Genomic DNA, 27,515 nt, shown 5'->3' with positions numbered 1-27,515 from the left:
TCCTATCTTACGGATCGTCGATTCGAGGAGCAACAGTTGTACGAAGCGTGCGGCCGGCGAGGTCGAGGAACGTCGAACCGGGTCGCGTTTGATCGTCGACTCTGTACATGTATTGTACGTGGTACGTATATCGCGACGATATATTTTCGAAATTTTCGTTCGTTCCGCGAACCTCGTATGTCGTCGGACCGTTTTGCCCGACTATTTTTACGTCCGCTATAATTACCGCGCCAAGTACGACAGCGCCGTTTTCACGCGGAAGTTCGTCCGACATCGAATCTAAAACGGAAAGTCGAACTTGGAAAAATGACATCGCGCGATCTTCGATCGTTTCGAAAGCGACTCGGAGTCCCGTTGTACTGTGATCGATCGAGTCGTATCCGCGGGCAGGTATTTGCAGCGCGCTACGACCATACGGAATCTTATCTGCGGCGACGGATTATGGTCTAACCGAACGAAGGTTAGATTAGATTTCCCGGGCGGACAGGCTCTCTCGTTGATTCGTCGTCTGAAAATAAACGCGTTCTCGAGGATCTCGCGGTGCGGCGGCCGCCGTCAGTGCCGACCGTATCGTCGACGGTTCAACAACGGTTCGAGTTTTATCGAACAGCTGCACTCTCTACGTATGCGTAGATGCACGCACGACGGCGGCGTATCGCGCTCGATTCGTCGATAGTCGTTTCCTCGTCGCGTGTCGACCGCGTCGTCTTCGTGCTGGGAAACGTTACTCCACCGTGTACGAGAGTTTGTTCGGAGAATCAATTTTAGCTGGCCGGACAGGGGTGCAAACGGATCGATTTTCCGCTTATTTTCCATCGAACGACACGTCCCTCGGTGTGCTTTTAACGGATTTCGCTCGGCCGTGCCTCGATAATGGAGTCGATCATCGACGGCACGTTCTCCTCGGATGAGTCGACGAACGACGTTCCAATTTCGCGATCGTCTGCTCGTCGACGAGGGACCGATTGGAGATAATCGCTAGGCGATGCTCGTCGTTGCTACTTTAAATCTTAGCCGCAAGCTCTCCCGTAATTATTTCCGGAGATTTCCGCGAACGCGTTTTATACGAGACAAGTCGGGACGGTGTGAAACAGGCCGCGAACAGGAGAGACTCGTACGCGAAGGGACAGGAGGATGAGGAATGATAAGATAAGATACGATAAGATAAGATGTGCTAAGCTAAGCTTGGGTAAGCTAAGCTAAGCTGAGGTAGGGGAAGGGAAGGGAAGGGAAGGTAAGGTAAGGTCGGCCTCGGCAAGGGATGGCGACTAAAGGGATGATTTTCTGATTTGTTTCAGGTGGGTCCGGCAGGGGGGAGGGTGAGGCAGGCTCGAACGAGGTTCAGAGCGGTCGCCGAGGAGGAGGCGGCGGGGGCGGTGGCGGCGGCGTGGGTAACGTCGCCGGAGGTGGCGGCGGTGGTAGCGTATTGGGGGTTGGCGGAGCAGGCGTTGGAAGCGGAAGTGTCGGAGGCGGCGGGTCAGGGGGCAGAAGCGGATCAGGGGGTGGAGGTCGGTCGAGGGACGAGCCGAGGAGGCACACCCTCGGCGGCGATCACCAACCGTCCCTACACCATCAACAGTTCAACGCGGGCCAACAGCTACACCCCCTTCATCCCCATCATTTGCCGCCACCGCACGGGCAATACGGTACGCCGCCCACGCGTCACACCACCATGGATCTCGAGGTGAATCTTTACTCCTGCGACATGTGCGCGCAGCATACGTACCTACGTTAACTCTCTTAATGTGTTCTTTTACGCTCTCTCGTTACACACTTTTCCGAGTCAATGGTTTCGAATCGCGTCTCTCCCCAATTTTATCCCCTTTATCTTCTATTTTTCGCAAATTCTCTCCGTGTTTATCTTGTTCTCGCTTCGTTCGAGTCGATCGAACCGCAGTGGCTACGGCTGAAAGTAAGATCGTTAGAATACCCAACGTCCCCTCTCCGTATAATACGAATTAGCGGGTCGCGTGTCGCGATTACGTGAGGAGAATAAGGGTAGGTTTGTTCGGCGAAGCGATTCAACGTTGGCGAACGACTTGAACGGATAGATGCCGAGGTCAAGAACCGAGCGTAACGAAGGGAAGAGATTAATTAAGCGGTATCCAGCTACCACCTACGTTCCCCGTACGGGCGTCCTCGTTTCCCGACTCCTGTCGACGCTGGTCGCGCGCATCATCGTCCCGCGTCTATTTTCGGGCAGCTCTTTTCGCGCCCGCTCTCTCGGCCCCGTTTCCACCGGTCTCCGCTCCGCTCTCCGATCGTAGCCCCTGCGAGTTCGTCCTTTGCACGTGATCGTGCACCATTCACGCCTCTTCCTGCTCGTTTCATTTCGAGCTCGTCTCGCTTCCGGCCGCCCATCGGATTTCCCCGTAAATATGTAGGTATTCGCGATCGTGGACGAGAGAGATCGTCGAGATGTTGCAGCGTTGTTGCAGCGTTGTTGCAGGACCAGCCGAGCAGCGTACGCGATACCAGCAACGACCGATCTTACTTTTTCAAAGTACATTTCCAGCAAACCCCGTTTCTCCACCCCATGCGTATTATATACATCTAACCGGTTTACTTGTGTGTGTGTCTGTGTTTCCGTGTACCTGCCGCCGCCTAACAGATGGGGACCAAGTCTCGCCAGAGAAAGGTAATTTTCTTTTTTTCCCCACTTGTGTCTCTCTCTCTTTCTTTCTCTCTCGCTATCTCTCTCTCTCTCTCTCTCTCTCTCTCTCTCTCTCTCTCTCTCTCTCTCTCTCTCTCTCTCTCTCTCTCTCTCTCTCTAAGCAGCATGCGTACGTTTTTTCACCGTTCCCGATCTCGTTTTCTCGCTGTTGCATCGCTATACATCGTTTTTTGCCCGCGTCGAATGCTCGAACGTAGAAAGAACCGCGGCAAGGTAATCGACGGAGACCGGCTCGATTGTTTCAGTCGCCTCTTCCACGCGGGTACCCACCTCCCTCTTCGACGATGTTGTTCGATGACGACCCGGGCATCATGTCCGAGGTGGAGACATCGAGCACAGGATTTCGACGGGGTGGCAAGCAAAGAAGCAGCCTCCCCGTCGTACGGACCCCCAGCAAAACTTTGGAGCGACCACTAGGTAACTCACGACCCGCGATAGAATTAGGAGCGTCTTGTTGCTGCCTCGCTGCTCGATGCCCTTGTCGGACATTCCTGACGAAACGATGCGTTTCTCTGGACGATTCCTTAGGTCTAGTGTTCCTGCAGTATAGGAACGAGACGAAGCGGGCGCTCCTTCCGAACGAAATCACTAGTATAGACACCGTCAAGGCTCTCTTCGTCAGAAGCTTTCCCAAGCAACTTACTATGGAATATTTAGACAGTCCTCACGTCAAGGTTTACATACACGATAGCAACAAGGATATGTTCTACGAACTGGAAGATCTCAGGTACGTACCACGATATACGCCGTCGTCGTCGTCGCCGCCGCCGCCGCCGCTACGAAACCTCTGCGTAACGTCCACGTAAATTGCAGATCGCATTTGAGAGACATCCGAGACCGCAGCGTGTTGCGACTGTTCGAGAGCAGCGACGGTGTGACCGGAATGCCAGGACCGTTGGGAATACCGGGAACCGGATCGGGACTACCGCCTCATTGGGAGGACCAGAGCTACTTTAGCGAGCCGGAATTCGACAGCGAGTACCAGCATCAGCATATTCACAAAAGCAAGGTAACTTGTTCGCCCAACTATTTATTCCGTACCCGTAATACTGACGATACGCGACATTATCGGGCTTTCCATAGTGAATCGCGTAAGTAAATAAGTTGGCGCCTTGGGCTATTCGAGATAATAAATACATCCATCCATCCATCCATCCATCCATTCGTCCATACATACATTCTATATTCGGTACACGCGTAGGTACATTAGATACGGATCGTTCGGGTTTTATTATCCGAAACTGTAACCGAGTTGTAACCAAGCTGTAACGCGTTCGAGATAGATCGGTTGGCCTCGGGTTCACGGCACGTAGGAGAGATCTTGTGTCAGCGATAACGGTCCAAGACTACCGCGGGGGTGTAAATCTGTAGCGGACTCGAGCCGCCGCGGTGGGACCGGACCGGTCGATCGCAGGGCTTAGAAAGCCTTACACGCCTGTACGGCTGGAATGTGCATCGCACCGGAGTACAGTTTCTTAGATACCGATCTCCAGCCCATGATCAGAACTTTTTCGAAAGGCTCCTCGGAACACCCGTCGCAAATGTCCATGATCATTTTGACCTCGGCCTCCGCGGGCTCCCTTTCGTCGTCTTTGTCCTCGTACCGCGGCAACTGTAAGCCAAAGCTCCCAAAGGAAGTCAGTGTCGGAAAACGGTTGTTGTCCAACGTTTGGGTAATGTATCCGTCGTCTAGAATCAATCCGTCGCCTAGTTGTACCAGCCCTCTCTTCTTTTTCTCCGAGTCTCGTTTCTCCACTTTCTTATCCTCCGTGTCTGTCGGCTGGTCCTTTGGCAGGAACGATACCTGGTAAATTAGCGTACGCGTTAAAACGGATCGAATCGATCGTCGTCGTTGTTGTTATTTTTGTTCTCTTACTTTTCCGTCCGAACGTTCCTTCTCGTTGTTTCCATCGACGTCTTGCTTGTCGGCGGTGCAGTTTTCGGTCACCGCCCGGTCGATCCCCGAAGAATCTTTATCCCTCTTGTAAAGATTGCGATACGGTCCGTCCGACAAATTGGTCGCACCGGTCGTTTCGGCGATGGCAGGCTGGGAATTCCCAAAGAACTGGACCGATTGTAGGGTGAACGCGGTCGGGACGGCCTCGGGATTGAGAGGCGGTAACGGTTGGGGTGGTGGATCGCGGGGAGGAACTACCGCTGGGTGTCTGAGAGTTACGCCGCGTTGAACGATTTGGAGAGGTGATCCGGGATTGATTTTCACCTGAAACGATCGGCTAAATGAAAACTGACCGCGAGATCGGCCGCTGCGAAGATGTTCTCGTACCCGATGATTGATTTGTCCCCCTGTGAGGAAAGGGTGTTGAGGGAGAGGCGGTCTGGTCACCGGAGGCCGCGTGGGTCTGGGTATGTTGTTGCTCGTATCGTGCTCGTAGTGGTGAGCGTGATGATGTTTGTGATCCTTGTGAGCTTTTCCAGCGGTCAGCGCGACCCCGTACAGTTGCACCATTGTCACCTCGCCCAACATTCCGCCGGAAGCTGGACAAAGTAAGATAGTAGAATCGGACAAACTTTTTCAAAAGGAAATCGATCGTTTTTTACCTGGTGGAGCGTCCTCGCCTTCCAAAAACCCGCCGCCTAGCTGTCGTTGCTCTTGTCCCGTGATGGCTATACCACCCCCTTTGATCACGTGCCCGACTAACTGACGAGTCGAAAGCAAACAAGACCGAATTAAGGCCATGCCGGATTAGCCGCGCGGGGTCTGTTAATTGCGCGTTCGTGGCGCGGCGTTAATTCGCTGCTCGCGAGGAACGTGTCCGGGTCGAACGGGAACGCGAGAATGTTGCCAAGGGAAAAATATCGGCGCGATCTAGGACGATTTCCATCGCCCCGTGGACCCGGCACTTCCGCTGATCACTTTCCATTCCTATTCGCGTTTACCGTCACGACACGCGAATACATACGGCATCTATGAATACCGATCCGTGAACGTGGCATTGATCGGGAACAGGCGAGTCGTGCCCTGAACTCGTAACGGTATTTTCGCGACGTTCCTTTCTCGCGGCTAGTTTTCCATCGAAATTCCGGCTCGCTTACCCTGTTGTTGAACCCGCGACCTACGCGCTCGTCGTTGACCCAGATCTGCCATTCCCCTGTACGACCGCTCCAACTTTGGCAGGAGTGATACCACTTGTTCAATCGCAGCGGATAATTCAATCTGTACAGGTTGTGCCCGCCGACGTTCATCATGTAGTAGGAACTCCTCGGTGTGTTCGCTACCCAGGAGAGGAGACCCCGTGGTTGATCTCCGACTTGAAATCGAGTAACATCGTAAAGCGGACGTTTGCGTAACGCAGTCCAAGGGTTTCCCCCCCGGCGGAATCGTTACGCCTCTCCCGGGCATTTCGAGCTCACGATCGAGGCAAGAACGATGGGGCAATCGTTCGCGAACCGGCTTAATTAAATCGGCAATTCGGGGGACGGGCCGGGCTTAATTTCGAACGTCCCCCGTTCCCCGTTCACCGGTCGTCGTTTTGCTCGAAAAGCCCGGGGATAACTTTCGCTTTCTCGCGCCTCGTCCGTTCGGTATTCGTGTATACAGTTACGCGGGAGGGACGAAAAACGAAAAAGGATGAGGTGAAAGGGGGAAAAAAAAAAAAGGCGGGCAGTGGAACCGGCGGCGGGCCTCACCTGCGTACGAAAAGAGAGGATGATCGTTGGTATGATTGTAGAATTTGGTCCACATGCACAAGGTGAACTCCTTCATGTCTGGCAGCTTCGTCTTGTAGTGAACGTACTGCGGAAGAGAGACCGTCTTTTCACATTTGCCTCGTGTTTGTTCCTAACGCGAAAGATAGCGCGCGCGACAATAATCGGATTGGTAATTTCGCAGAGACCGTTCGAGTTCGAAATCGTTCGATCCGTCAAGTAGATTATCTGAATTAAGCGACTCGAGAAATGAATTCGAGGGGGACAATAGCGAGGGTACAGTAATTTCGCGACAGCTCGATGCACTTGAACGTGCGGGGGCTGCATTCCGCGTGATTTCTCGAGCGTGAAAGAGCGCGCGCGCGCGTTTACGATTCGATCGTTACTACCGGTGAATCTCGTCTCCTGACTCTCGGGGACAGATTTTCTCATTTTTCACGTATTCCCCTTGAAAGCACCAACATCGTCGGTTGATCTTTGCCGATTTTCCTACTTTCCTACTTTCCTCGTTACTCGGTACTCGCGATTCGCCTCCTGCTCCTTCGACCGTGAAACTTTCCACGCTGCACGCGAGCTACCAACGCGAGTTCCGGTTTACCAACGTAAACACGCATCTTCGATCGAAACCTTTCGCTCACCTCAAAGTAAAGTTGTTGGGTCATCGCGATCTTGTAGAGAGCACATCTGTCTTGTTCCGGTTCCTGTTGTATCAGCAACGAGGAACCCTCGATGTCGTAGATAGATTGAATTTGCCCGGTCTCGTAGAGGAGGCTGTCTCGTTGAAGCTGATAGACGTTGTCCGCGGTTGCTTGATACGAAGGTCTCCAGGACGTGGATATCGCTTGGACCGTGGTCCATGCTAAAATTCCGTATAGGAACGGAACGATCATGTTGACGGTACAGCCGCTGTTCTTCCAGCCCCTTTTCGAACGATCTGAAACCCGAGAATCGGTCGTAACGTTGCGTTAGTTGCTCAAATCGCCGAAGGAAATGTCCGTTCTCGGAGAGAAATTGGGAAACGACTCACCGAGAGACACAATCACAGATCTGTTCGCGGCGCGATAGAGGGAGGTAGATCCTCGCGGTCTCGAAACAGAAAGGTAACTGTCTGCCCGTTCTGCTCGACGTAGGCCTCGTAAGAGGTGTGCACACCTCCTACCCGCTTTTATTTTCCCTTTTCTCTCTCTCTCTCTCTCTCTCTTTCTTTCCGAAACACTCGAACCTTCTTCAACCTCGGACATCCGACGAGCGTACGATACACACGGTACACAGGATGTTCCTCCTTTTCTCGAGGTACATGTGTATACCGGGTCAGCAAGCGCGTACCACCACCGTGTCTGTTACTTATTTCATTTCGTAATGCTGCTTTAACCGGTTTTTTTTTTTTACCCGCGATCCGTAGCTTCTCCCGGTCGCGTAACCAGTCGAACGTATTGGGATCGCGCGAAAAGAAAACTCGCTCTCGTCAGTGTTACGAGTGCCATTAGGACAGATTGCAAAACGTCCAGCCGGAGATCCTGTCTAAGTGCCCTCCAGTTTCGGCCAAGTCGCTCGAGGTCGACATCTCCCGGGGATTCTGTTTCGATAGCCGATCGCAGACACGCAATCGGTGTTGCAATCTTCCATTTTAATCGATCTCGTTTAACTTGAACCGGATCAAACTCCGACCTAACGATTTCGGGTTAGCGATGTTGAAACTTTCGCCGATTAAAGAACCGCAAGCTCCGGGAGACAGCGACTGGCGACTATACTACCGTATAAGATAATACGCGTGTCGCGGTTGTAATACCGGAAGTCTCGAAAGACATTCGAGAGAAGAAAGTGTCGGCGAAAGAGGAGCAGAGGGTATGGAGGGTACAGATTCCCTTTCCTTCCCCTCTCTTCTCTTCTCTTCTCTTCTCTTCTCTTCTCGACTCGACTTTTCTCAATGGAAAATTGAAAGGAAGGAAGGAAGGAAGGGAGGAAGGAGAGGAGTCTCTATTTTGGATTAGTGATACAAAATGGACAGTCTACGGGCCCGCGACAGAGGGAGAGGATTCCGAGAAGAATTGAAACGAGGGAGGGAGGGAGGGTCGGAGCGGAAAGGGAAAATAATAAAAGGAAAATCGATCGGTACGCCAGAAGGCAGGCGCCACTCATTTTTAACCTAGATACGGGTGGGACGGCCTCTGTTAATTTCGTAGCAGTTCACCGTTGCGTTGATCCTTTCGAGTTTTCTGCGGCTGAGCGCGCTTCAATTATTGAATTGTTGCGCAAATATTTCTCTGAATCGTGTAATCCGTACTAGTAGTAACGGTATAAATCGATGCATAGAACGAGTCGAGATCGTTGATTCGTAATCAGGAAAGGAGAAGGAAGTTGACCACTTCGATCGACTGAAACCATTCGTTTGGTTAAACGTACATATTTACATGTTTTATTTCCCTTTTATCAACTTATAAATAAAGTAAGAGAAGAGGACGTGTTCCGCTGCATAGCCTTGGAGCTGGATGAATTGCGTAATCGGGGTCGGTTTTCGGTGAAAGTGAAAGCAATTCGGAGAATTTCAACTTTTGCTTCTGCGGAGAGGCGGACGATCCATCCATCCGAGATGTTCAAGTTTGCAATCACGCGTCGAGAGATATTCTCCGAGCGGTGAAAGTTTTCGAGGCGCGCGCGCGCGCGCGCTTCGGGATAGATAAATCGACGAACTTGATCGCGAACGCTTTGCCGCGTTACGTAAGAAAGCATCGGTCAGAAGTAGAATACCTATTTAAGAAATATCGAACGAATAGTAAAGAGAAGACTTTGGATTTAGTTGCGTTTCGTTTCGTGTGATTGCGATCATCGGGTAACCACGCGTGACGCGAGGATTGCAACGAGTTCGGAGAAGGAAGGAAGGAAGGAAGGAAGGAAGGAAGGAAGGGACCTTTCTCACCTCGGCTCGCCTTGGCACGCCTCGATATCGATCTGTCCTCGAGTTCCTCTAATGTAGCGCGTTTCTTTACCCTCTCGGGTTTTCTCGAGATTGCGGCAAGCTGTTGCATGCCGCGTCGCGTCGCGTCTCGTTCGAGGCGATTTTTTCCTTCGTTTACGCGACGAACGAGAGGCGAGCAGTCTGTAAAAGGAAAGCGGTGGGTCCCCGCGAGCATTCGCACCGGTACTTTCCATTTGCTACCTGACTCGTTTACGATCATTTCGCAACGAGAAGCCCGCATTCTAGCCTTTCTTTCGGGAAATTTCATTACGCTTCGCACGCGTTACCGTTTGCCCAGCGTCAGCTTCCCTAGCTTCGCTAGGATTCTGCGTTGCCCGAGAAGCAGCGTCATAAGTTGTCGCAACCGCCGTCGATGTTCTTCAACGCGGCACCGCCAAAGATACGAACCGGTGTTCTCGTCCATGAAATCAGCATCAACGGGCCACCGATGAAAGGACTCCCCCTGCCGATTTCGCAGTGCACGTACGACAATCTTATCAACTGATATCCGAGGGGCAGTTCCTCGAGATGTCGAGATTCATTGGAAATCGTATAATCTATGCCGCGTTGCGTCACACCGCTGGCGTAACTCGAACCGAAGGGCAATCGAATCGTATCGGAGTTGGAGATATCCAGGGGTTCGAACGCCGAGGCTAGCAGTAGATTGAAACCGAAAACCGAGCCCTCGATTCCATCGTCGAGGCCCTTGTCGAAGTCGGTGTACTCTTGACCCAACACGATGTCTCCTCCGCCGGGTATCGCGTGGCCCCGTGTCTGAAATCGTTTCGATATTACCCATCAAATAATAAGCCGACCCATCGATCATCGTACCTGATCGGAGTGGCCTTCGGCTTGGAGCTGCCCGTTCACCCATAGACCGTACCGGCCAGCCTTGCTCTCCCAGCTTAGACAGAAATGATACCACCGATTTTCCAGGATATCGATGGATGTCCCGAGCACCCGTCTTCCACCGATCTCGAGATGTATGCTTCTTCCACGCGGTGATATCCACGATCGTACCAGTCTCTCCTTTTCATTCCCTGTACGAAACAAACGAACCTCGTCTATCGATCGCGTCCTCTTTTCCAACAAATTATCGAAGAACAGAGCGTTTCTCGTTACTTACTCGAGTACGAAAATATGGGATGCGCATGGGTCAGATCGTTCGACTCCATCCAGAGGCAAAAGGTGAACTCTCTGATTTCTGGTACGGGTAACTCCCATCTTAAGAACTATCGTAGAATCGCATCAGTTATCGCCATAAATGCGACAAGTAAGTACAGACAGGCAAGGAACGTTCGAGTAAACCACGTAATTGGAATTACGTGAACGTACGTTCCTCGGCATGAATCGATAACGATGCGGCGGTGACGGAGGGCAATGGTCGGACGCGCGTCGAATGGGTGCACGCGTGTCCGAGCCGGTGCTTGGCGCTCGAGTCGCGATTGGCTCGATTAAACGAACTATACGAGATTCGAATTCGATCGAAACTTTGTCTCACCTGGATGTATCCTTTCTGCGTTAATTGTACTTTCTGCATAGGCGTCCCGCGTGACTCCTGGAACCTCTTCTTTGCGATCGACGTTCCGAAACATTGGAAGATCGTTAAACCGAGAAGTATCAAAGGATAATTTCCCATCTCGATTGGTTCATCCTTTTCGTTACGGGCTGTGTGCGTTCACTCTCGTTCACTCTTTTCGGTGTTCTCGCTTCGATGAGGCGAACACTAGCATCTCTTTGGAGGAAACGCGTTAGAGGAACGAATGAGAAACGGAGGAGAAACGGAGCGTGTGCCGGACAGACGGCGCGAGTAAACAACACTAAGGCCAGCGGCAAAGCGGGCGGGCAAGCGTGTTCGACGCCGGCCGCCTACGAAGAGGGAGAAGGTGTGCACGTTGCGTTCCATGTCGCTCGGCGAACCGTTTCAGAGGGAAGTTCCAGGAAAATTTTCAAAGTTGCAGGAATTTCCGTTTCGATGCCGGAAGAGGTATTGAGGCCTTGAGGTAACAAGGGTTGTCGTGCGATTACGATTACGGTACTTTCAAACACGAGTGAAATAGGATTGTTGGATAACGGGCAGGCTACTTTCGAAATCGAGCGCGGTAGCGCGTAATAAAAAACTTAGATACTAGCTTAACTGGATTAGGCTCGTCCAAGCCCGTAACGGAAGCGGTGGTAAATCGATCGGAAGAAATGGTAAACTTTCGCGTTTTCGCTCGTTTTGGTTCTTGACGAATACAAATTTCCTGCCGCGGCACTGATAATATCGTTGTTGTTCCAGACGGCGAAGAACTCGAATTCCGGAAACAGCGGCTACTACGTCGGCGGAAGCAGCACCCTGCCACGAGGAGGACAACTGATGAGGGCGTACAGTCCGGCGACGTCGTCGGTGGTCGGAGGACCTAGCGCGACGCCGACGCAGCCGAAACCTCTGGCCACACCAGGTATACGAAGATCCTCGATACTCGAGACGCGTGCGCAGTGTTCGGTTGCTCGGTTACGCATCCGTTCGGCTGTGGTGTTTGCCTTGCTTCTTCTGTTCGACGAGGTGTCCGTAATAGCGGGGCGTAAAACGCGTAACTGTTCGATCTCCCTTTGCTCGCTGCATTCTCCAGACGATTGTCCGATGCTTCTCGATCTCGTCGCATACTCATCCCTTCGCTCTTGCTTGCCGCACCATGTAACATGCTCTGCAATCGCGTCCATCGACTCGAGATGCCGCCATGCCGTGAGAACGTCTTTGCTAGATCGCGCCAGGCGAATTAGCAAAGAAGAACTAACACGGGGTTCAGCTGGGTACATTGGTTTTTGTTTGGTTTTCCGGATGGTTGGATAGGAGGTGGCGGGGTGCCGCCGGCCAAGCCGCTTCGCAGCTACCAGTGTAGTAAGAGTCCCCTTGGAAGCCTAGGGGGCTCGGCTCGCTTCTCTAGGGACAGCTCGGTCTCCCTCTATAGTATAGCAGGTCAGTAGTATCCCTTAAAAAAAAAAAAAAAAAAAGAAAAAAGAAAAAAGAAAACAGCCCTCGGAAATATGAGGAAACCTGGAAAACCTCGCTCCTCCACCGTCGATCGTGTCTTTCCTCTTTCTCTCTCTGTCACTGTCTCTCTCTGTCACTGTCTCTCTCTCTGTTTTCTTTTTTTTAGTTTCCTTTTTCTTTCGTTGAACCCTGAGGATAAAAAGGAGGTCGAGGGTTTCCGTTGTAGGTCGTTGAGACTACGCGCGATTCGATCGCGACGAAGTTTCGGCGCAAGTCGTAGCCGGTTTTGGTTCTCGAGGTGGGTTTAGGTCGAAACGCTATGTTGGCGTTACAGCTAAATTCGTGGGACAATCCTCGTTTGAGATCCCGATACGCGATTCGTATACCGTCGAACCTACCGTCGTTACGCGAATCGATGATCGATGGCTGTCTCTGGTCAGCCAACCGTGTGTACCCTCTTTAGCCGTTACGCTAATTCGTTCGATTCTACAGATCGACTGCACGGGGAAAGTGGTTACATGAGCAGCCCCGAAAGAGGCGGTGGCGTTGGCTCTGGGACCGGAAGATACCCTCCTGGCCCGTACAGCGCCGGAAGCAGCTACGAGGATCCATACTATTCGCAGTACTCGGGCACCGTGACGCCCGTAATCGACGAGGAAGCCAGGTAAGCAGAGTTTCGCGATACATCTCTGTTTCACCTCTACGCTCTGCGCTCGCGAGGTACTTAACCAGAGAGAAGAACGCGTGCAAAACCGGTAAATTGTTCGAATTCGACTCGTGTGGATGGCTGATAGCGCGGATACGTATGTCTCTGTTGTGGGTGGTGCAGCGATACGGAGCTGTTGGAGGAATCGTACAGCCTTTACGGTGTGAAACCGCCAGGCCGTCCGCCGTCCGGTCCTCCGCGGTCACCGTTTCCTCCAGGGGCACCACCACCTTTACCACCCGGTGGTCAGAGCTACGACGCTACTCGGTACTGAGCTACCTTCTCTTGTTTTTCGATAGCGTCGCGATTACCGGACTTTAATCGTCCGGTTAGAGTGTGTACGAATATGCTTGTGAATGCGTCGTTCTCGTCGTCGTCGTCGTCGTCGTCGTCGCCGCCGTCCCTCCGTAGATTCTCTGCTCACGGGGGAGAAGCTTCCGATAAACAGATTCACCCATTTTGGAAGAGAAAAGAGTGAAAAGAGCTATTTATATCGTTTGACCGTGGGTGGGTAGAGGCGAATCGAGCGTTTCGAGTTGAAACTCGAGTCTGAGAATACATTGACCCAACGGGGAAGCTTGCTCGCGCGCGCTCGGACTCTCTCTCCCCGGAACGCGCGTAGGTTGTTCGATGCATGTTTACATATTGATATATACAGAGAGTATGCATCGGGGAGTGCATGATGAATATAGTTGGTATTGGTTGGGTTCGACGCGTCGGATGACCCGAGACGATCGCGTTTTCTTTCGACGCGACGTGAACAGCTTCGGAATTCGGGGAAACTGAACATTCGACTAAGTGGAATGTAGCATGCCGATTAGCGATCGTAGAGGGAATGTCTGTAGCGTTCGTGTATGAAGACAGTAGGCTTTAGAATTGTCGCGAGTTATGTAGTTGTTTATTATTCGTTTGTAGCGTATACGTGCATCCAATTTAAGTTCGATTAGACCTAGAGTTGTTTTTATGTTCGATCTGATGTCTGTGCCGTTATCTGGCGAAAACTAGAGCCAGCGTTAGGGGGCGAGCGCGCCGATTAAACCCCTAATCATCTTTGTTTGTTCGTTGCTCCAGGATAAGGGTGGAACACATGGAGAGGCAGCTGGCGAACTTAACGGGGCTGGTGCAGAAGGCTTTGACTCACGCACCGCACACGAGTCCTTCGCCGCGGGATTACTTGCAGGTTCCCGCGGGACGCGATCCATACGCGAGGGGTCCAGGTACGTTGTCGCTCGACCGCTTCCTTTTCTTTCTTTTTCCCCGTTACATAGTTCGCGGTATCCTCCGCGGTTTCTCTCTCTCTCTCTCTCTCTCTTTCTCTCTCTCTTTCTCTCTCTCTTCCCTCTCTCTTTCTCTTTTTCTCTCTGTCTTGTCTTCATTTTAGCGCCGCGTAGAGTTCTTCGTAGGACCCGTAGACCTAGGAGGAGATCATCGTTCCGTTTTCTCGTTTCTTTTCTTCATCGTCAGTCTGTTTTTAGTTCGTTGACTTTTGCCATTTGTGCTTCGACGAGAAGCAGATCTCGTCGGAACGCGAATACTACTCGCATTTTTAGTTTCGATTCGATCATATCGCCGTACTGAAACACACGTGCATACTATAGAAGCGTTAGCCTGTTTAATTTCTTTCTGCTGGTGTACAGCAGTTTTCCTCGTGATAATGAAAAACGTACGACCTCGTTTCCCCGCGTTCTCTCGTTTATTCTATCGCGATCTTTTCTCTTCACTTACTCCTTTGGAACACCATCCGTATACTTATCACACTGAAAGGAGTATCGGTTCGACACGCACCCGAAGGAGCGGAGGAAACAACAAACTGGTGTGGTGGGCTGTCTGCGACTAGACGTAAAGATACGTTTTACGGAGCGGGTTACGCGGTGGCAGCGGTACGCGTCGCTTCGCGCTTCCAATTCGATTTCGCGACGCAGTCGTCGAGTAAATTAAGCGATTGTCGGTGGAAAACCGAACACGGAGTGTCGTCGCGACGCGGCGTACCGCTGTTACGTGTCGTAACGCTGCGTTGTTTAAATTTCCTGAAATCCTGCTGTAAAACTGCTTTGTTATTCCGACTTGACGCACACACCAGGCGCAGGGGACGAGTTCGACAAACACTCTAGTTCCAGCTCTGCCTCATTGCCAGGTGTGTCTTCTTCATCTTCTTCTCTCTTGTAGTTTCCTTTGAATCACTGTGACCGCTTTATACATAGTTTTTTTTACAGTCGCATATATTATTTATACATACATGCCTTTATACTCGTTTATATGTTGTCGTTCATACTTGTTGCTACTAGCGTTATTATTATCATTATTATTATTATTATTATTATTATTATTATTATTATTATTATTATTATTATTATTATTATTATTATTATTATTATTATTATTATTATTATTGTTGTTGTTGTGGTCGTTGTCGTCGTTGTTGTTATTATTATTGTAGTATTCTCATTAGTGTTATTACTACTGCAATTAATAGCAATACTATTACTGCTACTACTATTACTATTATTATACATTTTATAATAGTGCCCTACGTTTAACCAATGTTATTAAAACGGTTCTCCTTTGTAAAATTCAAGTGTCTCAACCTGCCGTTACAGATGACTCGTACTTAAGGACTGACGTAAAACCACCAAAATTAGGCGGCAAAGGTGCGGTTCATAAATTATACGTACACTTTTTCACTTATTACCCGTGCACCAGCGCATCGTTGGTTGCCTTATATGCAGCTCTATCGTAATAGCCATCGCACTGCACGCGCTTTCTCCTTCCCTCTCAGTTTTTCCATCTCTCGCATTACCCACTTTCCTTATTTTGCTTTTGTTCGTTTCTCTAACTCGGACGAAGCGCGGATCGACAATACGCGCACCCTCTCCCTCCATTGCAAATTGCCAGATCTTCTTCAGTTTGCGAACACCCCCAATCTTACGTTTGAAATCTTTCGTTCGTGCACTTTCGATTCCGTCTCGACGTTGGCACATTTTCCTTCGTCCGATCACCATGCGTTCAAAATGTTACCGTGCCGCATGCTTTCACCCTGGTCTCTCTTTCTCTTTCTCTCTCTCTCTCTCTCTCTTCTGCCTCTCTCTTTCTGTCTCTCTCTCTCTATATATATATATATATATATGTATGTCACTGTCTTTGTAATTATCAAATCACAATGGCACGAAATCACAGAAATATGCTGATCATCCTCTATTCCAGACAAGTCGGTGTCGTTTGAAAAGTCAGTGTCCTTCAGTGACGAACCGCCAGATATGAACTCTCCTAAACAGCATTCCCCGCAACACGCAGGTAATGGTTATTGCACATTGTGCTCATTATATTGTATTAAGAAGATACGTTCTTTCTCGGCATCTTTTATTGGAAAGAACAAAAAGAGGGAAAGAAAGGAAAAGCGGTGGTATTTTCTAACACGATATCGCTTCTCGTTACGAAGCGTCCAAGATTTCTCAAACAAGATGATCCACCGTCTTTCTCTTCTTTCTTTTTCTTCTTTTCTCTCTATCTTATTTTATTAACCACCAAAGGATAAGAGAACTAAATTGTCGAGAGACAAAAATCTTGTACGAGTTGTTATACTAACGCAATAATCTCTAACGACTTCTCGTGCAATGCCTTCCTCTACGACTAGCGGACACGAAACCGACGAAACCGGCGATTAAATCCTCCACGTTGCCGAGGATGTCTTCGCAAGGTAAAGCTGTTTCGTGTTTTTACGTTTTCACCGTTTGTTTCTTGTCTCTCTCCCCGATTCTTCCGCTGTTCGTCTTTCGTTCCGTAGCGTCAGATTAGTTTCGTATCGTACTGTGTGCCCCGCGAACCGAGGCACCGTCCGTTGATCATCCTCGAAGCACACCATCCCCCTCTATACGTACAGATAGATATTTTTTCTATGTGTGACAAAATGGATGGAACGCGTTCGAGACGAGCTGCTCGGAAAACGGCATCTCGATCGTTGACCATGTGCTTTCGAAGCGACCGATAAGTGAATAATTAAGTTTACTACTTAAACAGTAGGCAGAAATACGATTTTCGTAGCAACTCGTGACTCGATCGCAGAGTGTGTTTATCTATCCAGCGGGAGATTGCTATGGGACTCGAGGGGATTACTCGGAGGTAAAACGTCCTATTATAAAACGACGACCAGCCCGATCATCCGTTTCCGTCTTTCCTCTTCGGTCTCGGTCTTTTCATAGTAGGGCCGATAAAATGGTAACGATAAAAGTGACAGCGAAATTGTTCGACGCCGTCTCTCCCCTCTCCCCTCCTGCGTTCCCTCCGTTCGTTCTCTCTCGCGCACATCCCTCGAGCACCGTTTGACCGTGCGAAAGCGTTAACTACGACAACTGGCGTCAGCGGCGAAATTCTAGTTAGTAACACTCTATTGGGTGGTAACGAAATGAAAGGTTTTCGCACGGTTTAAACGGCCGGAAATCGTTCCCGTTGAAACACTTTTGATCGTGTTCGTACGCGAGAATATCAACGAGGACGGTGACGGGGGAACGAGGGTCGCGACGCTGTTGACACTCTCGTATCGAATCGTTTCAGAGAGAGACAGGCACAAGCCGACTCCACCACCGAAACCGGCTGCACTGGTAGCTGGCCAATACGTTTATCGGGATCTGGCGCTGACGCCGGAAATGTACAATCAATTGCGAGGCCTTCAGAAAAAGGCTAAGGATCTCAGGCAGGAAGTTAGAAATCTGAGGCGCATGTCCCAGGCTCAGGCGCACACCATACGGGAGACCATTTTGGACACGTTCATCACCATCAGGTAACGCGGACAGACGTGTTGCCTTCGGAATTTTATTTCGAATCGCTAACAATCGTTACGGAGATTCGATCTAACCCGTAGGACAATGTTGCTGTCGTGCGGAGACGCCGCTTGGGACGCGGAAAAGATTCGACTGAGCCGCGAGGAAGACCTCTACAGGCAGGAGATGTTGAGGCTGGTAAAAGATCTAACGTAAGCGTCCGGTTTCTCTACTTTTCTGCCTAACATGTGTGTGCCTATATATGTAGTTAGTACCGTGGCAAGTAGTAGGCAAGTAGGTAGTACCGCGTTTCTCGTCGATACACCTGTGCGCGTTACGTTTCAGCGAGCTAGAGAACACGGTGGAGGAACTACGTGGTAACGTCATAAACAGAAAGACGAGGGTCAACATGTCGGACGTGGAGAATATGGCGTTGATAATGAGCAAATCGAGGTAACACGAGAACGATATTCGGAAATGTTTCGAAACAGCGTGGTCTAACGTGTTACCACCTCTGTTTTTGTAGTAAAACGGTGGCAGATTTGAAGGTACGATTCCCGAGTCTACAGGAGGGTATGAAAGGATTATTGAGTTCGGAAATGGAGATGGTTGTGCGGGCGGAAAAGTTTCTTAAAGAAGAACCGGAACGATTAGAGTCGGCGTTGAAGCGTTGCAAAAAACTTACGAGCACCCTCGTCACACTGAAACGGTACGCGATACGTATCATCTCTGTTCCTCGGTTTGAGAACGCGACCTCGGTTCCAGCCCGCAAGCATAGAGCAGAGCTATGAAAGGGTCGAACAGATTGGAATTCGCATTTATTAAAGATAGACATTTTCTTTACATATTCCGTAGCTTGGCGTCGGTGCAAGAGCAGCGATTACCAAACGCGGCAGCGAGCGTAGACGCCGAGGAGACGCCGCCGATAACACCGACGTCTGCTCAACATTCCAAGGTAACGCTTTATACGTTCCGCTCGCTCGCTCGCTCGCTATCTTCTGTTTCACCTTTAGTTTTTCTGCCTATCTCTCTCTCTCTCTCTCTCTCACTCTCTCTCTCTCTCTCTCTCTCGCTCTCTCGTTCTCTCTCTCTATCTCTCCCCTCTATCTGCTGATCTATTCGTTTAATTTGTCCGTATCTAACCCCTGGTATATGACGATTCAGTCTGATGCATGACAAGTTTCCCATATTCCACGATTCAATCCGGATCCAGTTTTTCGCGCTTTGAAAACCTCTGCCCCCTTCCAAGAAGGAAAAAAAAGAAGAGACGCGTACGATTTACGGAAAATCTGGACGAAAATTTAGAACTAGAGTTGATATTTTTTTAAGGACGCGGTTTCCCTCCTTGATCGCATATTTTGCTTGAAAGGGAAGTACACGACTAGCATCGTCGAGAATCGCTGCAAAGCGGAAACAACGCACAGCTTTTCGTTGATCGTTTCAGCGATAAACATCAGCGCAAAGCAAAAATTTATCAGAACCCTTGGAGCAGGTGTCTGGTTCTCCCGCAACTTTTTTCTTCTTTTTTTATTTTTTTTTCTATAAAAAAACAGTGATCTCTCGGTGAAGTAGACGCGTCAGAAACACCACCAATCCACGCTTGGTAGATTCTTTATTGGCCTAACCGAGTAAAACGATGTGGCATCCTGCAGTGACGTACGTTAATTCCGATCACCGCTTACCTCTATCCTGTTATGCTAAAAGGCGCATATCGCGAGTAACATGGAATTTTATCTACACATACACGCACGCACACATATATAAACGTATACATGTATTTATATGTCTACATACATATAGGTATACGTATATGTTATACTTGCCTACCTCTTTGTATCGAGATACGCATACTTTTCTTCGTGTATCATGTATGCAATGCTGCGAGAAACGTGTGTCGACGAATGGATTCGTTTTCAACGTCGCTCAATGACAGAGTAGTCAGTGCCTGCAATAGTTGTTGTTAGCGAGGTGAAGTTCGCGAACGTACATTTTTTCTTTTTTTTTTCTTTTCTTTGTCGGTCTTTCACCATCGAATTCCATCGATCGAGCCGATCCTCGGTCCGACTGATTCTCCCAGTCGCACGAAATCTAATGTAAACCTTTCCTCGGCGATGTTCGTCGCATGAAGATATCGGATCTTGTACGATTCATACCGATTTCCATGAGAACGATATAAAGAATTGGGGCAGTCGCAGTGATAATCGACGTTACGCGAATCTTCTTCAAACTTATTTACGTCTCTGTGTGACATGGACCCCTCCACCCTGATCAACCCAACAACCAATATTTTCAGTGTTTGCTGTATCCCGATAGTATAGATATTTTTTATACATTTAGCAGCGTATGATGTGACAAAACGGGTTCGCATTCGATTTCTATAATCTTCTTTTAGTTATTTTCTCTCTCTCTCTCTCTCTCTCTCTCTCTCTCTCTCTATCTCTCTCCCTCTCTCTCTCTCATCTTTTTATTTCTGACCTTTATACGGATGTTCGCGGATTCCAGCGATCGCGTTTTGTCAGATCATTCTCAGTGTTAGTTGTGACTGTAAGGAAAATGAAAAGAATCTGCGTCGCGATGAAATTAAGGCTTCTTCGCATATTCTATTTCTATTTATTCATTTTTTTTTTCTCTCGATTACAAGAGACGAATTTGAAGCGACCGACAGGACGCAAAACAGCGACGACGGATGGTTTATCTCAGTTGTCGTTGCCATTGTGCTCGGTCGCCCCCTTGGACGTTTATTTGTCTCTTTTTCTAACTTTCTATTTGACCAATACGAGCGAAGCGAAGGTTCGATCAGCTCTAACGACGACAACGACGACAATGATAATGGTGATACGACGGCGACCGATAATGATGACGATGATGAGGAGGAGAAGGAGGAGGAGGAGGCGGAGTAGTAGGATGTTGATGACGACGACAACGACGACGACGATGACAACGACGACGATAATGATAATGATGATAATGATGATTATAATGATGATGATGATGATGATGATGATGATGATGATGACGATGATGATGATGATAATGATGACGATGATGACGATGATGATCAGAATGTTATTTTACCACTCTGTCGATCTATACGAAAGTCGTAAGCGACGTGGGTTACGCAGAAATTGTTTCGACATAGCGAATTAGATTGTTAACTAAGGAAATATGTCTCTATATATAGATATTTCTCTCTATCTCTATTTTCCTTTTTAATAAAAACTATAAAATGCAGGTTGCAGGCTACGGATAGTGAAAATGATATTAATTTTTTAGTATGGCTGGAAGTGGAGTACTAACTTCAAGGAGGCCATACAGACCAGTCACGAGTAATTTTTTACAGATTCATATATTTATAAATTATTAATTATTATTATTAATATTTCTACTTTATTATTATTATTATGATTATGATTATTATTATTATGATTATTATTATTATTATTATTATTATTATTATTATTATTGCCATTATTACAACCATTATTATTCTACACTATTTTACACACTCTACACATATCTACATATATATACCTATATATGTATATGTATATATAAATTTCATATATCCATCGCGCACATACACAGATACGTACGTATACATCCACATCGATAGCCCCATCATTCCAAACACATCCACATACATGTGTTTATCCGTATATATATATATACGTATCATATGTATGCATATATATACATACACACGCGCACACATGTATATGTTTGTCGGTATGATGTTTGCCGCACAAATTGTCATACTGTTCATATAATTGTTCATCCTTTACGATGCTCGAAGCATTTTGCCAAATTCGTTCTGTGTCTTCCTTTTTTCACTTTTTTTTTCTCTTTTTTTTCTTCTATTCCACGCGCGTTTAAAGAGAGAAATGTGCGAAAAGAACAAGTCAAATTTCGCGCAAGTTTGGCGGAATTCTTCGAGAATCGCGCAGTTCGCGAATTCTGGCAGTCGTCGTTCCACACCGAAATATATATGTATACGTACATATATATAAAAATGATTGGTCGGTCACGGGATTGTTGATAACGTTCGTGTTCGCGAAAAATTCTCTCTCTCCCTTTCTTCGCACCGAGGACAAATCCAGCAAGCAGCAGAGATTTGTCTGACCCGCGGTGGTCCATACCACTGAACGTGACGCATTGCGTTGCCATTATTTGCATTTTATCGAGATCTCTAGAGCTTTGTTATCGTTCTCCCGCTATGTCCCAGTGCTTTTCAGACCCGACACGTATCAGCGAAAGACGCACTGGATACGCACGATATATTTAATTGTCGCGAGATTTAAATCGCGCAATCCTCGGCTGTGCTAACGCGCCACGCGGCTACGAGCTCTCACTTGGCCTTCTCGCAAACTTCCTTGTTATTATTCACTCTACTCTTGTATTTACAGTTACAATTACTCTCTAGATGCATACACTTTTGCCATGTTTTATCTGTTAGTCACTCTCAGGGTTTGTTCGAGTTCTGCACTCTCGTTATCGTGCGATCTCGCGGACCAGAAATCAAACGAAACAAAGTAGTTGCGATCTCGCCTCGTCAGACATGCTCGTTCCAATCCATTTCTTATAGTAAGGTGTTACACTCCCGATCATATCTCTCTTTTCGACACACAAGGTTTACATTGGATTTCCCGGCATTATTAAGCTCGCGGTAACTGCGACGACGACGACGACGACGACGACAACTACGACGATGACAACGACGACGACGACGACGACGACGAAGACGACAAAGACAACGACAACATTGCACGTAATCGTCGTCGAATGCGCAATTGCTCGTTCCTTGCTCGATCCTATCGTCCCTTTCATCATCCGCACCATCGCTAATCTACGATACATACGTACGTTTATAGGGAGAGAAGAGAAAATGAATTTCTCATCGCTCGAATTGGCATTCGCGGCCACATTTTCTTTTTTTTTTCTGGTATACTTTTCTACAGGATGATTTCGAATATTACGATCGTCGAATAGCTCGACGATTAATCATTCGTTCTATCCCTTTCACGTTCGTTGAGCTACTCGGCGGAAAATCAGCCTGTACAACTCATTGCTTGTTCGAATTATAATTTCGCAGCCATTTCGGCCGTACGCTGTGTTACGCTTCGTACGCGCACTCGATCATCGTCATCACACCATTATCATCTCCCGCCTATATACTATTCCTTTTTATTTTTGGATCATATCAATTTGCGCCACTGTCGCGCAAATCGCGTAGTCATGTTGTTTTCGATTCTTCCGATATTCGTTAGCGATTCGTCGCACCGTTGCATCGTAATCCAAATTTTCGTTCGTTTTACGTCCCCGATCCTGTCGGACAGATCGATTCGACATCGCCACCTTGTACGATACACATGTTTGTCTATACACGCTCCTTTTCACTTTTTCTTCCTTCCTCTCTCTTTTTCTCTCTGTCTGCTTCTCTCTCTCGCTCGCTCTCTCTCTCTCTCTCTCTCTCTCTCTCTATCTCTCTATCTATCTCTATCTCTATATATCTATGTCTCTGCCTGTCACTCTGTTTTTCTCTACTGCATATACAAGCGCGCGAAAGCGCGTCTTTCTGTCTTTCTCTTTCTTTCTCTCTTTCTTTCTCTCTCTCTCTCTCTCTCTCTCTCTCTCTCTCTCTCTCTCTCTATCTATCTCGCAGTTCGACTTCTCAAGTTGGTAAATATATATTTACCGCCTTACTATAAGGATTGGACTAAAGGTTTTGATTGTGTATCTTTGATCAGGATCAATTTTTTTTTCATAAATATTAATTTGCACGGTATGTGTGTATATATGTATATATATATATATACGTATGTATACATATATATGTATGTATATTAACACACAGGAAAATCTGTGTGTTAATTTTGAAAACTAGACCAGACTCGTGTCTGTACCTCGAAGCATGTTTCTCCGTAAACATAGTAGTAATAGGTGAAAATGAATGCTTGCGTTCTAACGCACAGCACGCGGCATGCGGTATGCACGTACCTGGCGTAAACTGTCGAGAAGTCAGACGTCGTTTGCTCTGCACGTTCGAGTTCTCGTGTGGCATTGCATGTCGTTCGAAGCTTCGTTTCTCGCCGAAACAGAAAGGAGACGGAGCCGTGGCGCGTATGTTTCAGGTATCGACGACAAGAATATATAGGGACGGATGATCTCGTCGCCGCGAACGAATCCTTTTTCCTTGCCTTTTCGTCGTTGAACGTTTACGAGAGAGAGAGAGAAAAAAAAGAAAAGTGTGCGTGTCGTCGATGCCCGTGGCGTACGTACCGCGTCTCGCACGGCTTCTTTTGTTTGTAGACGGACTGACAAAGAGAACACGGATGATGATTGAACGCGGGACGAGAGCGCGAAACAGAGACCCTCGTCTGGAATACGTCGCTCGTGCGTCGCCACGATCCACGACGTGTCCCTTGGCCTCTGTTCGCGGATTAGCCAACTGACTACCGAATTTCTTCGCGGCTTAGCCGATCGAACGGCACGATCTAATTTTGGATTTTTGATTTTTGGTTTCTCTGTTTTTTTTTTTAAGTTGACTAATACTGGACAACAGTCGATGCCAAATGTAAAAGAGCCCCAAACGAGTACTGACTTGTAACACGCACAACGCACGCACAAAACGTATAACCCAGACCGCAGGTAATTATCTAACGGAATTAATACGTACATACATATATATTTTACCATTGATTTGTATACTTTCTCTGCGCTCACGACTCATCGATCTCGCGCCTTCCGATCTCTCGGTCATCCTACTGATTTTCGCCAATATTCTCATGTTTGTTTCTGTATTTGTACATATATATATATATATATTTCTTTATTTTCTTTTTTCTTTTTGTTATATTTTTGTTCCTTTTTTTTGTTCGTTTATCTGTCACTTTTCACGCTCTAGCCCTCGATCGCTCACCATTGTCTCACCAGCACCTTGCATGCGAACATATATCGCGCACATTTTTTCACTATATTACTGGCATGACGTAGCCGATAAGAGCAAGCTGGTCGTGCGATCGCGATGCTTTCTCGAGTGTCGTTCGATAATGACCCTTGGATGCACCGCTTTCTGCGACGGCCTTGCGAACGCGACGTATCGTCGAAAGTTGCCGTTTTCTCTCTCCCTCTCTCTCTCTCTCTCTCTCTCTTTCTCTCTCTCTCTCTCTTTCTTACTCACTCACTCTCTCTCTCTCTCTCTCTCTCTCTCTCTATCTCTCTCTCATCTATCTATTTCTTTCACTTGGACAACTTTCGACGATCGTTGAAACTTCGGTGTACGAGAGACGCGACGCGACGCGACGCGACACGACCGGCTGTTACATAGAGGAAGAAGATTAAATGGAAGAGTGTGTGGTAACCGGTATCTCGTATCCACGTGTCGAACGTAGGCAGCTGCCCCTGTGCCAGCGGAACGCACTGTCGTGGGGTCAGCGAGCATCATCGGGGGAGGGAGCCACCCTCACGAGCCATCCACCGGGCATCAGCAGCGTCCGGAGAACGCACTCGACGCTTTGCTAGACGAGTTGCAGACGTTCTCGAGGCCGAGCTCGCAGCTCGGACACGTGCAGGGCAGCGGCGGCTCGACCATGCTGTCGGAGACGGGTGGAAGATCGAGCGGAAGCAGAGGAGAGGCGGCCGGGGGGTCGTCGATCGTCGGAACGGTGGTAAGGCCGCCGTGTATCTCGGACATAGGACGGAAAGGGAGCGTGGATTCGTCGAGCGGGACGGTCGCGACGGTAGCCGTGATCGGCGGCTCGGCGACGAACACCGCCGGGGGTACGCTGCGTAGATTGCACTCGTATCCGTCGAGCTCGGATACGGACACGTCACCGCCGATAGCGAGGCTGCAGGTCTCGTTGCAGGAACAGCCGAGCCTGCCCACGTTGCCGCAGGGATTCGTGCCGGGACAGAAGCCACCGGTGCCGGAGAGGAACGCGGAACTGCTCCAGCTGGCCACGGCCAGAAGGGTGCCACCGCCTCCGCCGCCGCGGACCAGTTCCAGGTCTCCGTTGGCGAGCCCCACCAGCCCCCAGTTACCGCCTAGGAATCACTCGTGCAACCTACAGGCCGGGAACGCGACGCTACGCCGGCCACCGGCGCGCGGCACCCTTCCGATGAAAGAGATCGGTGGGAAACCGCCGATGGCTCTCCCAACGGAGGTGCCGTTGTCGCTCGAGGCGGCACCGATAGTTCACAACAACTCGACCAGCTCCCAGTCGTCGGCTGTCCTCTCCACCAGCAACTCGAGCTCCTGCGAGAGCGTCAACTCGCAGGAGGGCGTGCAGAGCAAGAAAGGAAGGCAGGAACAGTTGGAGCAACGGCACCAGGAGCTGCTGCGTAAACAGAAGGCGTTGCAGGAGCAGTACGCGAGGCTCCAGCAGCTGCAGAGGAACACGGCGGGCCTGACCACCGTCCCACCCGCACCGCCGGATCTGTTGAAGAAGACGGGCAGCGAGAGCAACCTGTTGGCCAAAATGGGTCTCGGTCTTAGCGCTGCCAGCTCGGGATCCTTGACCAGCTTGACCGTGAAACCTACCGTCGTCTCTCAGGAGTCGTCCGTGGACGGGCCGCGAGGCACCCGACGCGACGAACCGAACGAGCAACAAAGCGGCGGACAGCCGGCGAACACGTCGAACGAACCCGAGGTGAACGCGGAGAGCGAGCCGAACGCCGGTGTCGCGCCTACATCCTCTGGTGGGACCGCCACGACCACAGCGACCACAGCGACTACCGCGACCACCGCGACCACCACCAGCAAGATCTACGAGACGGATATTCTGTGACCGAGAAGCCGATCGTTGCTCGAGTCGAGCGTCAAGGTGGTCGAAGTCGTGCTCGCGAGTTAACCGCGTTTCGCCTCCAACTATTGGAACGAAACGATCCAATTATCAATGACGAGAAAAGAAAAAAAAAAGCAGAAAAATATTCAATAAAAATCTCGGAAGATTAACAAGTAGAGAGTACAGCGAGTAGAGAACTTAGCGAGTCACGCGTAATTTATAATATCGATTATCATAATTAATAACGATGATATAGTAATTAACGTAATATCATAAACGGAAAGCGCAATTATCTCTCTCTTTCACTCTCGGAACGGCATAATCCGGCAGCATGATAAATAATGGCGGCGTTAAACGTCGCGCATAAAGGACAAGCTAAAAGCGGTGTAGGAGGTTGCGTCGAACGTTCGACAGTTCGAAGATCGAGTTCCTGGCCGAAAGATATCTATGTAATAGAGTATTCGTCTTTCACGGCGACGATCGATTGTGCCAAAAGAAGAAAAGGAGAAAGGAGAAGAATGGGAAGAAGAAGAAGAAGAAGAAGAAGAAGAAGAAGAAGAACAGAGATAAAAAGACACATACACAGACACATACACACACACGCAAATTTTCTTTCCTCGCGTTTTCTCTTCGAGTTCCATAAACTTTCCTACGAGCGGACAAACCCGACAACCGCCTCGCTATAACCGAGGTCATCAAATTATTCTGCACGCGTACATATGAATTACTTAACTATATCTACGAAAGGGGAGACACAGAGGAGTAAGAACAAGTTTCTATATAAACAAATATTTATGGGAATAGTTAGGTAGACGGAGAGATTGTCAGTATCGTAAACGAACCGCGAGAGCGAACGTTTCTTCCTGTTTTAAGAAACAAATGGCGTACGAACGCGTACAGAATGGTGCGTGCATACCTATGTCAGGCGCTGAATAGGACGAAACGAGCTGTGTGACTCGTGCGTACATTTCTTTCCGTATAAAATACATATGTATTTGCCGC

At 48.9% G+C, this 27,515-nt stretch overlaps 3 protein-coding genes across 26 annotated transcripts in view; 1 reads left to right on the top strand and 2 right to left on the bottom strand.

Annotated features, from left to right (window-relative positions):
* Positions 1-27,515, top strand: part of LOC143427066 (coiled-coil domain-containing protein AGAP005037) — a 42,205-nt gene that overhangs the window by 14,410 nt on the left and 280 nt on the right. For 6 of the 24 annotated variants that reach the window (XM_076900895.1, XM_076900912.1, XM_076900910.1 and 3 more), the window contains 20 exons: positions 1,299-1,684; positions 2,612-2,638; positions 2,920-3,091; positions 3,203-3,401; positions 3,488-3,683; positions 11,578-11,740; positions 12,133-12,258; positions 12,766-12,937; positions 13,103-13,246; positions 14,051-14,196; positions 15,060-15,113; positions 15,556-15,627; positions 16,181-16,270; positions 16,611-16,673; positions 17,528-17,753; positions 17,835-17,945; positions 18,079-18,186; positions 18,260-18,442; positions 18,589-18,688; positions 25,122-26,584. In XM_076900895.1, the coding sequence (XP_076757010.1) occupies positions 1,299-1,684; positions 2,612-2,638; positions 2,920-3,091; positions 3,203-3,401; positions 3,488-3,683; positions 11,578-11,740; positions 12,133-12,258; positions 12,766-12,937; positions 13,103-13,246; positions 14,051-14,196; positions 15,060-15,113; positions 15,556-15,627; positions 16,181-16,270; positions 16,611-16,673; positions 17,528-17,753; positions 17,835-17,945; positions 18,079-18,186; positions 18,260-18,442; positions 18,589-18,688; positions 25,122-26,516 (4,133 nt within the window). In that variant the 3' untranslated portion in view covers positions 26,517-26,584. Of the gene's footprint in view, positions 1-1,298; positions 1,685-2,611; positions 2,639-2,919; positions 3,092-3,202; positions 3,402-3,487; positions 3,684-11,577; positions 11,741-12,132; positions 12,259-12,765; positions 12,938-13,102; positions 13,247-14,050; positions 14,197-15,059; positions 15,114-15,555; positions 15,628-16,180; positions 16,271-16,610; positions 16,674-17,527; positions 17,754-17,834; positions 17,946-18,078; positions 18,187-18,259; positions 18,443-18,588; positions 18,689-21,006; positions 21,060-24,271; positions 24,379-25,121; positions 26,585-27,515 lie in introns of those variants that run through there. The other 18 variants (XM_076900900.1, XM_076900920.1, XM_076900916.1 and 15 more) reach the window with 17 other exon arrangements.
* B6 (pentraxin-related protein b6) lies at positions 4,077-7,230 on the bottom strand. The gene is made up of 7 exons (XM_076900594.1): positions 6,979-7,230; positions 6,323-6,428; positions 5,729-5,943; positions 5,234-5,333; positions 4,959-5,170; positions 4,551-4,895; positions 4,077-4,478 (listed from the first exon to the last, which is right to left on the bottom strand). The coding sequence occupies exons 1-7, from the start codon at positions 7,228-7,230 to the stop codon at positions 4,092-4,094; spliced, it is 1,617 nt and encodes a 538-aa protein (XP_076756709.1). The 3' UTR covers positions 4,077-4,091.
* Positions 9,642-10,935, bottom strand: LOC143426679 (pentraxin-4). The gene is made up of 4 exons (XM_076900272.1): positions 10,798-10,935; positions 10,423-10,528; positions 10,128-10,336; positions 9,642-10,070 (listed from the first exon to the last, which is right to left on the bottom strand). Exons 1-4 carry the CDS (start codon positions 10,933-10,935, stop codon positions 9,645-9,647), a joined length of 879 nt encoding a protein of 292 aa, XP_076756387.1. The 3' UTR covers positions 9,642-9,644.

This window comes from Xylocopa sonorina, chromosome 9, assembly GCF_050948175.1.
Source record: "Xylocopa sonorina isolate GNS202 chromosome 9, iyXylSono1_principal, whole genome shotgun sequence".
Lineage (NCBI taxonomy): Eukaryota > Metazoa > Arthropoda > Insecta > Hymenoptera > Apidae > Xylocopa > Xylocopa sonorina.
Note: the sequence above shows the minus strand (reverse complement) of the source record. Positions and strands in the feature narration are given on the sequence as shown.

Excerpts from the sequence above, each read along its gene's own strand:
- B6 (XM_076900594.1), bottom strand. The coding sequence starts at position 7,230 with ATGATCGTTCCGTTCCTATACGGAATTTTAGCATGGACCACGGTCCAA. Across the intron at positions 5,944-6,322 it reads TCCTCTCTTTTCGTACGCAG|TCGGAGATCAACCACGGGGT; the intron begins GTGAGGCCCGCC and ends CTCGATTTCAAG. Across the intron at positions 5,171-5,233 it reads AGGCGAGGACGCTCCACCAG|CTTCCGGCGGAATGTTGGGC; the intron begins GTAAAAAACGAT and ends TACTTTGTCCAG.
- LOC143426679 (XM_076900272.1), bottom strand. The coding sequence starts at position 10,935 with ATGGGAAATTATCCTTTGATACTTCTCGGTTTAACGATCTTCCAATGT. Across the intron at positions 10,337-10,422 it reads TCCCATATTTTCGTACTCGA|GGAATGAAAAGGAGAGACTG; the intron begins GTAAGTAACGAG and ends TGTTTCGTACAG. Across the intron at positions 10,071-10,127 it reads CCGAAGGCCACTCCGATCAG|ACACGGGGCCACGCGATACC; the intron begins GTACGATGATCG and ends AAACGATTTCAG.